The sequence below is a fragment of the Patagioenas fasciata genome, chromosome 22 (genome assembly GCF_037038585.1).
Source record: "Patagioenas fasciata isolate bPatFas1 chromosome 22, bPatFas1.hap1, whole genome shotgun sequence".
In the NCBI taxonomy this organism is placed as follows: domain Eukaryota; kingdom Metazoa; phylum Chordata; class Aves; order Columbiformes; family Columbidae; genus Patagioenas; species Patagioenas fasciata.
The window spans coordinates 6159345-6173605 of NC_092541.1; the positions used below are offsets into that span (position 1 = coordinate 6159345).

At 50.5% G+C, this 14261-nt stretch overlaps 1 gene segment (V, D, J or C); it reads left to right on the top strand.

Moving 5' to 3' along the window:
- Window positions 1-5153: 5153 nt before the first annotated feature.
- On the top strand, window positions 5154-6049 carry LOC136111729 (immunoglobulin heavy variable 5-51-like). The segment is given in 2 exon segments: window positions 5154-5205; window positions 5529-6049. Coding segments are annotated over 2 exon segments (573 nt in total).
- The last annotated feature ends 8212 nt before the right edge of the window (window positions 6050-14261 follow it).

Genomic DNA, 14261 nt, shown 5'->3' on the forward strand with positions numbered 1-14261 from the left:
CATACCCCAGCCTCAGTCTAAGCAGATTTTCTGCCTGTTTCCCTCTCCAATGACAAGAAGATGCAAGCCCAAGGACAGGACATAGCCAATATGAGCAGAGATGTCCATCAATGAGAGACGTAAGGTTTACACAGGAGGAAAAGAGGTTTCAGACTCACCTCATTCCCAGTGAAGAAGGTAAGAGAAGTGGATGAGAGAGCAGAGACTTGGGCTGCCTTTTATATCTGCCCTTCATTGCTGCAGGACAAGAGGCACCCTTGGTAGAGGCAACAATTTTCTGACAAGCTCATCTTGAATGCAAACCATCGCAGCTAATGAGATGGGCTGTGCTCTAGTTTCCAAGACTGCTGCCTTTTCACTTCCAGGCTTGTGTCATGCCCATTCCCCAATGAAGGTTTCCTCTGATCCCTGGGATGAAAGGCCCCAGGATTTCTAGGGCAGGAATGCAACACTACAGGCAGAAGTCTCAGCTCAAGTGCTGAAGGGGTCTAGATGGGCAAAAGATGATATTCTGGGAAACTCTGTTGGGGCTTGTTTAAAAACTGTTCTCAGGAAGATGGTCCCATTGTCCTTAGCTGGATGCTTGTGGGTTTCCATGCATCAGGATGAGTGAAGTCCTCATCTTTCCTTGCCTCCTCAGCTCAGCCTTATGACCCCTTGTTGGTTCCTTCTCAGGGGCATGTGTTGTGCTGCTTGGTTTTGACTCCATCTTGCCTAACACTGCCCAGTCCCTTGGGTCCTGAACAGAGTCCATGAACTTGTCCAGCACCATGGATCATGTTGTTGCTATGGGTGTTCTTTTTCTCTGTGTACTTGTACACAGACAGGTTTGTGCAGATATGTGGGAGCACAAATTTGTTTATAATTGCAAACTGGCATGCATGAGGCTGTGTGTGTGTGTATCTTTGTATGCTACACATTATGAGGGAATGTGCTTGTCATGGCAGAGACGCTCCTCACTGTTATCTCAATGAGCACAGAGCAGCAGGGTCCCAGGGTCAGAAGGTGCCTGAGTGCAGCTGAGTGCTGATGGCACCAGCCTGTTAGAGATCTGTCTAGGAAAGAGGCCCTGAAATGTAGCCACTGCCTCCTGAGTCCTCTTTTTCCAGGCACTCCAAATCCTGCACTCTGGTGTCACCTATTTCAGGTCACAACAAGGATGATTTCAATCCAGTTTGAATCCTTGGTTTAATTCAGTGTAACAACATGGGGAGTGTCTCGGTGTGTCTGGAAGTCTCCCCTTCCTGCATCTCCAGGTCAGGACAGAGCTGCTCTTCCCACCTCTAGACCATTCAAAGGGATGGGGTTTGCTTTATGGGCAAGCAGAACCAACCATGTGCTGACCACCCCTGGGTGGATGTGCTTCCAATTTACTGTTGAAGGTTTCTGAGATGCAACACAGATCACACTGGATTTGGGAACACATCCCCAAAAGTCAACCACTGTCCCTCTCTCTGACAAGATTTTTGCTCAGTGGATACCTTTTCTAAGCCTCGTCTCCTGAATGTCTGTCGTTTGGAGCTCAGATCCAATTTGCAGGTAGTGCAGTTGAGGACTCTCCCCCTTCCCTTTAGTCACATCAGTGACATGAGCTCAGCCAGGGCTGATTCCCCTCCCCAAGAAGCTGCTTTGAGCTCTAGTGCATCTGAGGTCAACCAATGTCATTGTTTTCTCATGAGGTAATAGGCACTGTGGACATGGGAAGGACAGGGAATGTGTGCACCTAGAGCTTAGCAAGACCTTTGACTGTGTGTCTTGTACTTCCTTCATGGCTAAATATGAGATGACTGGGATCAGTAAGTGGATGACAAGTTGAGTGGAAACTCTGCTGGACTACGAGGCTCAGAGAGTTGTGATCTTGCTGCAAAGCCTAACTGGCTGACACACATTAGTGGTGTCTGGTAGTAGGGATCAGTAGTAGGACCAATACTGTTTAATATTTTAATGAACACCATAAGGTGTGAGAAGTAAGGAACACTGTTATCTGTGGAAAACAACGAGCAAGGGGAATGGGCTGTTATTATCAGAAATGGCACCTGTTCAAAGGACCAGCACAGGCTAGATGTGTTGCCTGACTATAACCTCATGAATGCCAAAAAGTGTAAGGGCAAGGTTTTGCAGATGAGGGGAAAAAAGGCCGGTTTAGTCATGCAGGCCAGGGCTGGCTATATGACACACATATCCACAGAAAATGATGTGGGGTTTTAAGAGACACCCAGCTGAGTATGAGACAGTGGTGTGCCGTTGCAGCAAACAGGACTGACTCCATCCTGAGCTGTGTTATTCAAATTGCTGACAGCAGGTCCAGAAGAATGATTCTGCCTCTCTAGCACTTCCGAGATCACATCTGGAATACTGAGTCCTGGGGGTGGTCCCTGGCACGAGAAGGGTATTGACACATTGGACTGAGTTCAACAAAGGCCACCACATAAATTAGGGAGCTGATGAGTATGATATTCAAGGAGAGACTGAGAGAACTGTCTCTGTTCATCTTGGAAATGCCTCAGAGGACAGACTCTTCCTTTCTACAAATACTCTTTCAGCAGAATAGAAGAAGATGGAAGTTTGCAGGAGACAGAGCAAAAATGCCCAGGAGTTTGTGCATTTTCCATCCTTAGAGGTGTTCAAGAATGGACTGAATGTGACTTTGAGCAACACGATCGAACGGGATCCATTCTGAGCACAAGGGTGGCAACTAGGAAAGCTAAGGACTCCTTAGAATTAAACATGGTGAGAGGGGTCAACGACAACAGAAAGAGCTTTTTCAAATATGTAGCAGATAAAACTAACACCAGAGGCAAGGTAGGCCCACTGATGAACGAGGTGGGTGCCCCGGTGACAGAAGATACAGAGAAGGCAGAGTTACTGAATGCCTTGTCTCTGTCTACTCTACCGGAAGCTGTCCTAAGGAGCCCCGTACCGCTGAGGCCCCAGAAGAAGGTAGGACAATGGAGGAGTTTGCCTCGGTTGACGAGGACAGGGTTAGGGAGCAGTTAGGCAATATAGACATCCATAAATCCATGGGTCCATATGGGATGCACCCGTGGGTGCTGAGGGAGCTGGCTGACATCATTGCTGGACCACTCTCCATCATCGTTGCCAGGTCTTGGGAAACGGGAGAGCTACCTGAGGACTGGAGGAAAGCAAATGTCACTCCAGTCTTCAAAAAGGGCCAGAAGGAGGACCTCACCTCCATCCGTGGGAAAGTGATGGAACAACTAATTCTTGGTGCCATCTCAAAACAGATCAAAGATAGGAGGGTCATTAGGGGCCATCAACATGGCTTCACCAAGGTGAAGTCATGTTTGATCAAACTCATCACCTTTTTTTGAGGATATAACGAGGTGGATGGATGATGGCAGAGCAGTGGATGTGGTCTACCTTGACTTCAGTAAAGCATTTGACACAGTCTCCCACAGCATCCTCACAACTAAACTGAGGGAGTGTGGTCTGGACAATAGGTAGTGAGGCGGACTGTGAACTGGCTGAAGGAAAGAAGCCAGAGAGTCATGGTCAATGGGGCAGAGTCCAGTTGGAGGCCTGTATCTAGTGGAGTGCCTCAGGGGTCAGTACTGGGGCCAGTATTATTCAATATATTCATCAATGATTTGGATGAGGGAATAGAGTGACTGTCAGCAAGTTTGCTGATGACACCAAACTGGGAGGAGTGGTTGACACGCCAGAAGGCTCTGCTGCCATCCAGAGACCTGGACAGGTTGGAGAGTTGGGTGGCGAAAAATTTAATGAAATATAAAAAGGAAAAGTGTAGAGTATTGCATCTGGGTAGGAACAACCCCAGGTTCCAGTATAAGTTGGGGAATGACGTATTAGAGAGCAGGGTAGGGGAAAGGGACCTGGGGGTCCCGGTGGACAGCAGGGTGACCATGAGCCAGCACTGTGCTCTTGTGGCCAAGAAGGCCAATGGCATCCTGGTATGTATTAGAAGGAGGGTGGTTAGTAGGTTGAGAGGGGTTCTCCTTCCCATTACTCTGCCCTGGTGACACCACACCTGGAATATTGTGTCCAATTCTGGGCCCCTCAGTTCAAGAAGGACAGGGAACTGCTGTAGAGAGTCCAGCGCAGAGCCACAAAGATGATTAAGGGAGTGGAGCATCTCCCTTATGAGGAAAGGCTGAGGGAGCTGGGGCTCTTTAGCTTGGAGAAGAGGAGATTGAGGGGTGACCTTATTAATGTTTACAAATATATAAAGGGTGAGTGTCAAGAGGATGGAGCCACGCTCTTCTCAGTGACAACCAATGGTAGGACAAAGGGGAATGGGTTCATACTGGAACACAAGAGGTTCCACTTAAATTTGAGAAGAAACTTCTTCTCAGTAAGGATGACAGAGCCTGGACCAGGCTGTCCAGGGGCGTTGTGGAGTCTCCTACTCTGGAGACATTCAAAACCTGCCTGAACACATTCGTGTGTAACCTCATGTAAGTGTTCCTGCTCCGGCGGGGGGATTGGGCTAGATGATCTTTTGAGGTCCCTTCCAATCCCTAACATTCTGTGATTCTGTGATACTGTGAAGGGTGATGTAGAAGACCTCTGGAGGTGACTTCTCACCTACATTCTGATTCTGTAATCCCCTCCCTCCCCTGCCCTCCCTGACCCCTTCATGTCCAAGGACACAATAATCCTCACACACCCTCTGCGACAACACAGTTTTCAGGCATTGTGCTGGGACTACATAGAGGGAACTGAAGGGAGACAGCGTCTTCACTGCCAACCGCAGGAAATCAGTGGCTGCTGTTTCCCGCCCCTGAGCTTGGAGACAGCTCTGGGAAGCTGGTCCATCTCCTCGGTCAGGGTCCTGCTGTTCCCCAGGCTGCAAATGGCACTGTGCGGGATTCTTCTTGCTGGAGGAGTAGACGAGTCCATTTCCCAGGAGCCAAAGCTGTCACCGTGCAGAGACCGGGAGCGAGACCCCGCTTCAAAAAGGGTCTTTTGGAGGGCGAGACTCCGAGTGGCTCTGGCGCAGAAGAGGTGAAGAGAGAGGAGGGGAGGGGAGTGGAAGGGAGAGGAGAGGAGAAGAGGGGAGGGGAAGGGAGGGGAGGGGAGGGGAGGGGAGGGGAGGGGAGGGGAGGGGAGGGGAGTCGAGTCGGTGCGGTCAGAGCAGAGAGCCGGGACTGCGCAGGCGGCGGAGCGGCGGGATGCGGCGGTGCCGGGGCGCAGGGCTGGCGGGACTGGCCGCGGTGCTCCTGGGTACGCGGGGCTGGCGGGGCTGGGTGGGGGACGGAGCTGAGCCTGGGTGTCCCCCCAAGTTCCCTCGATGCTCTCATCCCCTCTGGCTTCCTCATGGATCTCTGGTTCCGAACCACCATCTTGTCCTTTCCACATTGCCTCTAGAAAACTCGTCACTCTATTCTTTGTCCATTACTGCACATGTTGACGTCCTCTGGGAACCTTTTCCACATCACATCTATGTTCCTAACAGCTTCTGCAGGACTTGTCCTGAGAAACAGTGGACAGGGCTGGGCAGAAAGCAGGATCTAACGATTTTTTTTTCTTCTTTTTCTCCTCGGCAGTGACTGCGGGCAGAGGCCAGGTGCAGCAGGAGTCGTTGGCAGAAACCACCGAGGGCACTGAAATCAGCATCAACTGCTCACACCCCAACATACAATTGTCCGACTACATCTACTGGTACCGTCAGCTCCCGGGCCGAGGCCCCGCATTCCTCACGTTTGTTCAAAAAGGAATCAAATCGCTGTCGGACCCGCCGGGCCGGCTGTCGGTGGCGGCAGACCGCCGGTCCAGCGCCCTGTGGCTCTCCCGGCCCCGGCGGGGGGACGCGGCGGTGTATTACTGCGCCGTGGGAGACACGGGGAGAGGAGCCGGGGCTCTGACCGCACACGAACCGCCGCGGGCGGGGCCGGACGGGTGTGGCGGGGGCGGGAGCACAGTCCTGGTCGACCCGCCAGGGGGCGCTGACGCCTCAGCCCGCCGGGGCTGCTCTTCAGTGTCTCTGCTCCTTCCCATGAACATCCTTGTCCTTTACACTCTCCAAATAATTTTCACTGCTTCCCCTAAGGAGTCTCATTCCCTGTAGGCAGAAACATCCCCCAGTTTATATGATGATCTTCTCACCTTTACAGGAGGTGTCATCCCCACACAAGGGGACGATTGTAATACCCTAAGGGTTAGTGAGAAGATCATGATAAACAGGCTTGTGTCTGACTCTGGGTAGGAGTGTTTGCAGCTGGTACTGTTCTCAGAGACATTTTACCTTGAGGTGACTCATCCATGGCCTTGGAGAAGGGGACAGTGAACCCCTGTGGGGAGAGGGACACATGCTGCTCCTGCTTCCAGGTACTTTGGTCTGTGCCTCGTTCTGCCTCCTACTTAGCGACAAGGAGGACATAGGTGGTCTTTCTCCTCCTTAATATATTGAAAGACCACAATGAGGTCTCTTTGCAGCCTTCTCTTCAGCTTTTCTCCATCAGACAGCTATTCCAGTACTTAAATTGTTTTTGTGGCCATCCCCTGGAGGACCTACTCTAACAGGTCCATGTCTTTCTTTATTGGGAAGCCCAGAACTGGTCAAAGTCCTCCAGGTAGGATGTCAGAAGAGCCAAGGACAGGGGAGAATCACTTCCCTTCACCTGCTGGCTGCACTTCTTTTGATGCAGCCAAGGATACAATTGGCTTTCTGCGCTGCAAGCACACATTGCTGGCGCATGTCCAAGTTGTCACCCACCAGTGTCACCAAGTCCTTCTCCAGAAGTCTGCTCTCAATCCCTTCATTGTCCAACCTGTATTGATACTGGGAATTGCCCTGACCCAGGTGCAGGATGCTGCACTTTGCCTTGCTGAACCTCATGAGCCCCCTTAAGCTCTCTTTTCTTGATATTGTGATCCCTTCCTGGAACATCACCCCAGGCCCTTTGCTCATCAGCTGTCTCCATCAATCCCTCACAGGGCTGCTGGATACTCTCTCCCTCCCACATCTTTCCTAGTAGAAAGCCCTCCTTATCAGGTCAGCCATCCTGATGGCAAACACACCTCTACCCCACTTGATGAGATGGATCCCACCTCTCCTGAGCAGATGCTGCTCTTCAAACAGGGTCCCATGGCTGTAGGACCTAAAACCCTGTCAGCAGCTCCAGCCAAGTTTTGACCTGCATTATCAATTCCCTTCTACTCACACCGGCCTGTATGAGGACAACACCACCTGGACCCCCACGCCCCCGCCTACCTTTCTGTAGAGCTCTGTAATCACTTTTGGTATTGTCCAGGTTTCCCCTACCAGTATCATTCATGCCCATAAGGAATAACAGCAGGGGGTAACAGTCAGAGAGCCAAGTGAGGTTAGGCAGTTCCTCCACATCGTCCCAGACATGAGCCCCTGGCAGGTAGTAAACCTCTCTAGATGATAGGCCAGGTTGACAGATTGGTGTCTCTGTCCCCTGCAGCACAAAATCACCCATAAGGATCACTCACCACTTCCTCCTGGTAGCCATGCATGATTTAGGGTCAGGTGGACCAGTTGCTTTGCTTCAAGGCACATCTGGCACCTCTTTAATGTTGAAGCCAGTGAACCTATTCTGTAGTTGTAAGCCCACAGGTCTTACCATGAGTCTGAGGGGGTTGTCCAGTCTCTTCTTGAACACTGTCCGGCTTTTGGCTGTGACACCTCCCTCGGGAGCCTGTTCCAGTGCTCCACTACCTTCTGGATGAAGAACCTTTTCCTAATATGTGGCCTAAACCTCCCCTGGCACATCTTCTTGCCTTTCCCTTGGGCTCTGTCATTGGCCACCAGAGAGAAGAAATCAGTGTCTGCCCCTCATCTTCCCCTTGTGAGGAAGCTGTAGACCATGATGAGCTCTCCTGTCAGTGTCTTCTCCAGACTGAACAGACATAGTGACTTTAGCCAGTCCTATTACAGCTTCCACTCAAAACCCTACAGCACATTCATGGCTCTCCTCTGGACCCTCTCCAGAAGCTTTATATCCTTTCTAAATTGTAACTCCCAGACCTTCACATGGGATTTCTACAAAGCAATGGTTTTCTCCCTCAGCAGGCAGTATGTAGGTGGAAAGATGAGACACAGGCAGGCTTGCAGAATTCTTTAATGAGTCTAAAGAGGGAAATAAGGTCACTCCAGCTGGAGGCCCCAGTATGCCCAGGAGCAGGAGTAGCCAAGAATCTGTTCCCCTTTTCCTGTACAGCTGTTCCAACAGAGGGGGCAGCTTAGCAGCTCACTCCAGGTTGCATTCTGGGGTCCTCACAGCAGGATTTGAGGGGAGCACAAAAAAAAGAGAAAAAAAGGGGTGAGTGGAAGAGAGGAAAAGTACTCATTTTTCATGTGTTCAGAAAGACACCTTTCAGCCTGCCCTTGAAGGACAAGCCAGAGATGACCTGAAAACAACATCTGGAAACAATGGCATGAAGTTTGATTGTCTGTCCGGCATCATGATCTAAATTCCTAGGGGTCCGTAGCCGAGGCCATTGCCAGCATCTTTAGCACGGGGGGCATCTGCTGCCACTGGAAATGCAGGAGAGGTCACAGCAGCCAGAGTTGATGGGCACTCCATCACAGCTGAGGATTCTGCCAACAGCAGCAGAGGTGGAGGAGCCCACAACGGTGTTCTGTGGGAAGGAGCTGAGGATGGGGCCAGGCAGGGTCACCACCACAGGGGCGGGCTGGATGACGATGGTGGAGCTCTGGCACTGCCTGACACAGGGCTCATTGCAGCTGTTGGCCAGTGGGGTGGGGCCACAGGGCTGGCAAGACTGGCACTGGTCATAGCAGGACATGTCTTGAGTCTGGAGCTGCACCTGGAGAGGGGGCGGGGAGGAAGCAAAACATGAGAATGAGTGAGGAGTAACCCGGCCCCACACCATGGGGGACCCAAAGAACATGAACAGACAGGAGGCGGAGGCTGTGAAAAGACTTATGAGGGCTTCTTAGCTTAGTTGAGCCAGGTCTAAAAAGAATCACCAACTCCTGTGAAACTTCTGGTTAGTCCCTGAGTCCAGAAGCCACGTCACTGCAGTCCCAGCCTCCCTCCATGTCTAGCCTTCTCCTCAGCTCCCTCTCTCATAACAAGCTGCCCCATGATCTGGCACAGAACAAAGCTGCTGTCAACTAAGAGGTCCCTTGAGGTGAGACCTCCTTTTACAAAAAGCAGAGAAAGAGAAGAGGCTTCAAACTCACCTGATTCCCAAGAAGAAGGAGGCAAGAGAAGTGGATGAGAGAGTGAGGAGCTGGGCTGGCTTTTATCATGCACCCTTACTGCCCCAGGCTGACAGAGGCATCCCTTGCAGAGGTGATTAATCACTGACAAGCTCATCCTGAATGCAAAACATCCCAGCTAATGCTATGGGCTGTGTTTTGGCTTCTTCAGCTGCTGTCTCTCCATTTCCTACTGTATGTCAAGCACATTCCCTAGTGAAGGCATCTTTTGTGTGACCGGATGAAAAGCTCAAGCACTTCCCATGCAAAACACACCATTGTGGGCAGAGGACTCAGCGACCATGATGGAAGAGTCCAGTAAGGGACACCTGACATACACTCAACAGGCAACACACATACATACACATACATATCTAGACCTGTAGTAATCTACAGTTAATTGAGAAGCCTCAGGACACCCAATGTGGAGCTGTCTATGCTGTGCACAGTCACCACACAGGAACTGGAACTGGGAGACTCAACTTCTGCAAGTCTTGTTTCCAGGGATTCAGTGTGGTTGAGGGAAGACTGGTCTGTGCCCAGCCTGAGCCCATTCACCCTCACAGAAGTCCTTTTCCTTCTGTCTATCTGTTCCTGAGTACCATGGACACAGATATGGGCTGTAACCATGGGATGGAACTGCTTGTAGGCTCTGGTAGGACAGCCTGTAGGTTCATTTCTCATTGTATGATGAAGCAAGCCAAGCCAGGCCAACAGCAGGTGTGTAGGGTTGACCATGACCTTATACCAACTGGAGTGAAACCACAATCAGCAATTGCAGGATCTGTGTCTCGAGAAAGATTATTTGTCCCATTTACAGTGCACGACTGCTTTGGGATGAGATAAGTCCTGCATGTGAGCTGGTGTCTCTTCACAGACTCTGGGAAGAGTCTGTAGGGTCTGTTAAGAGTGAGTTTAGAGGAGAACATGAAAATGATCAGACGATTGGAACACCCTTCCTATGAAGAAAGGCTAGAGGTGGAGTTGTTTAGCCTGGAGAGGAGAAGGCTCTAGGGAGACATGATTTCACTCATTCAATACTTAAAGGGGGTTTTATGAGAAAGAGAAAGATATTTTAGTATGGCCCCTAATGACAGGACAAGAGGCTATGGCTGTACACTGTAAAAGGTAGATTTAGATTGGACATAAGGATGACAATTTTTCCAATGAGGGTGGTGAGACACTGGAAGGAGTTGCCCAGAGATATTGTAGATGCCCCATCAGTAGAAGTGTTCCAGGTCAGGTTAGATGGGGCTTTAAGCAACCTGATCCAATGAGAGATGTCTCTGGCCATGGCAGTGGAATTAGACTAGATGATCTTTCAATGTCCATTCCAATGCAAATGATTCTATGATTCTATGAATTATGTTGGTAACAAAGGTTGGCCTGTGAGGCCCTTCCCTCCAGGCCACTGAGTCTGGGCTGAAAGAGCCTCCACACAAGGATGTCTCCGGAATCTGAGTTGGTCCTGCAGGGCTAGAAGGACATGTCCCCTGAAGGGATCTTGATCCACTTTGCTCATAACCCCGTAATTACTTCCATTTAGTGAGACACAAAGCAAGGCACAGAAGTCAGAAGGGAATCCTCCCTCAAGAGGCCATTTGGGCAGCCTGCATGGCAGCAGTGGGATGTGGCATGGTGAGGCAAGAGAGTCTTTGCAAACACCTGCTAAATTAGGGAGAAGGAGATTAAAATAGGTCTGGAGGGGAACATCCACCAGAGACTAAAGAAGAGATGTCAGAAGGAGTAGAAGTGGTATGCAGGGGGGACAGCATGTCAGGGGAGGCTCTCACACTTCCCCTGTGGCCCAGCTGTGGTGTAGTTACCTGTCTGCTACACACCTCCTGTTCAAAAAGAGGAGGCAGATGACCCCTTCTTCAGGCATCTGGGGAAACCTCTCAGTCACAGGCCTTGGTAGCCGTGGGGGACTTTCACCACCTCAGCATCGGCTGCGGGACCAAAATTGATGGGCAGAAGCAAACCTGGACATTGGCTGAGGAGTATGGAAGGAAACCTTTTAATGCAAGCAATCCACGAATGGAGTAGGGGGGTGGCTCTGTTGGGCCTGCTCCTCACAAATAAGGAAAAATTATTGGGTGATGTAGAGTTCAAGGGCAGCCTTGCCTGCAGTGACCAGGAGACTGTGGAGCTCAGGGTCCACAGAGGACTGACCAAGATGGACAGGGTGACTGTTTAAAGTCATTATGGACCTACCTGCTCGGCAGGATGCCCTGGGAAATTGCCCTGGAACACAGAGGTTCCCAAGGAGCTGACAAACCTTCAAGGACAGCATTCTCAGAGCACAATGACAGTCCTCTGCAATATGTGGAAAGGTGGGACAAGAAAAGCCAAAGCACAGGTGGAGTAGAATCTTGCAAGATGGGTAAAGTGAATCAAGAAAGGTATCTCTGAGCTTATTGGCAGCAAAATGAAGGCTCAGGTGATGAGGGTTCATTACCTGGTGAGGAGAAGGACCTGGTGAATAATGATGATGAAAAGGCTGATGTACTCAACGCCTATTTGTCCTCAGGTTTAATTTGTATGCTTTCTCTCCAGGCCTACCACATCCCTGAGACTTCCCATACACTCTATGACAATGAAGCAGCACCCACAGTAAAACAAGAACGAACTAAGGAGCTCTTACTAACATTTGGACACACACAGGTTCAAGGGATCACTTGAGATGCAACAAAGGGTGTTCCATGAGCTGACTGCTCAGTCTTTACTCAGTCCCTGGTAGGAAGATGGAGGAAATACTCTTAGAAGACTTTTCTAAACCCATGAAAGACCAGAAGGGAGTTGGGAGCAGCTCATGTGGATTTTCTGAGAGCAAATCACGCCTCATCAACCTCATTTCTTCCTGTGAGGAGGTGACTGGAACTGTGGGGAAGCGGAGGGGCACTGGCTGGGGTGTACCTTGATTTAGCAAGACCTTTGACATACTCTCATGGGGGCACACACATGCACACTTGTATACACACAGAGGTGTGCACACTTACAGGCATGAACACACAGATATTCATGCACACACAATCTCGTGAACACAAACACAACCACACATGTGGGCTTTTATACACCCAAAGAGTAGCTCAAAGGTGTGCACTTCTAAAGACGCAGGTGCACACACGTTTCCAACGAAGTCCATGTGCAGACACAGGCTTAGCCACCCCCCCATATCATGACCCAGCCATGTCTGTGGGTCAGGAATAGCATTAAATCCAGAGAGCATCTGTATTGCTGCAGCCACAAAGGATTCCCATATTACGATTCCAAAAACTCCTCCAGCTTTCAATGCTCCCAGCTGTCCTTAGTGATTTCCTTAAGGTAGCTGTGGGATGGGCCCCAGTTCTGCAGAGGGAGTGGTGCCTCAGTGATGTATTCGCACAGCAGCAGAGCACGGTGTGCCTGGGATGAACCAGTCTCCCCACAGGCTGTAAACACCGAGGCTGGGACACCAGAAATGGTACTGACTGATCCCTGTAAGAAAGTCACTCAGCCTTTCCAAAGCATTGCTTGAAATGCCATTTATTAGTACTCAGGCTAAAGAGATGATAATATGGCTAATCTTACATCCCTTCTAATGCCAGGAACATCGAGCTGTTAAGCATATAGCTGCTCTCACAGCACAAGAGTATCACAAAACAGTTGAGGTTGGAAGGGACCTCTGGACAAGGAGCAGCCAGGCAAAGGAACGATCTCTCCCAATGAAGAAAAACAGCTGCCTGTCAACCATATCCCATCCTTTCTAAGTAGACCTTCTCCTCACTTCCCTCTCCAATGACAGAAGACAAAGTAAATATGAGCTGAGATTTCCATTGGAGAAGCTCAGCTCAGGAGAAGAGGCTTCAGACTCAGCTGGTGCCTAAGCAGAAGGAGGCAAGAGAAGTGAATGAGGGAGGAGGGACTCAGCTGTCTTTTATACATGCTTTTCATTGCCACAGGAACAAGAGACATCCTTGGCAAAGGTAACACTTTTCTGACAAGCTCATCTTGAATGCAAACCAGCACAGCTAATGAGATGGGCTGTGCTTTACTTTCCAAGACTGTTGCCTTTTCACTTCCAGGTTTGTTCCATGCCCATTCCCCAGGGAAGGTTTCTTACGATCCCTGGCATGAAAGGCCCCAGGATTTCTAGGGCAGGATTGTAGCAGCGTGTAAGAGTTGGTCCGAAGAACAGTATTTGCCTGAACATCGCCATCAAGGAGAGATGCCCTGATAGAAAGAATTCGACAATGACTTGGAGAAAAGCCTGAGGAGAAGAATTGTGTTGCACAGGTCTCTCTAACCCAGGGACTACTGGTAACGATAGTTGCTGTGTGGACTTCACCTGCTGCCTCCACGAAACTTGCCCCCACCTCCTAAAAGGAATTGTGTTATACGGATCTCTCCGACCTAGGGACAATAACTGCTGTCTGGAAGATGGATTTTCACCTGCTGCTTCAACCAAACTTGTCCCCCACCTTCTCTCTGTTACTAAGGCCAACAAAGAAAAGCATGCACAGAGGACAGAGTAAATATGCCCAGAAGTCTATGCATTTTCCGTCCTGAAAGGTGTTCATGAATGGACTGAATGTGACTTCAAGCAACATGATCGAACGGGATCTGTCCTGAGCACAAGGGTGATGTAGAAGACCGCTGGAGGTGACTTCTCACCTACATTCTGAATCTGTAATCCCCTCCCTCCCCTGCCCTCCCTGACCCCTTCATGTCCATGGACACAATAATCCTCACATCCCCTCTGCCACAGCACAACTTTCCGTCATTGTGCTGGGACTACACAGAGGCAGCTGAAGGGAGGCTCTCAACCTCCCCACTGCCAACCGCAGGAAATCAGTGGCTGGTGTTTCCCGCCCCTGAGCTTGGAGACAGCTCTGGGAAGCTGGTTCATCTCCTTAGTCAGGGCTCTGCAGCTGCCCCAGGCTGCAGCTGGCGCTGTGCGGGATTCTTCTTGCTGGAGGAGTAGACGAGCCCATTTCCCAGGAGCCAAAGTTGTGGCCGTGCAGAGCCCCGGGGCGAGACCCCGCTCCAAAAAGGGGTTTTTGGAGAGCGAAACCCTAAGCAGCACTGACGCAGGGCTCAGCTCCGG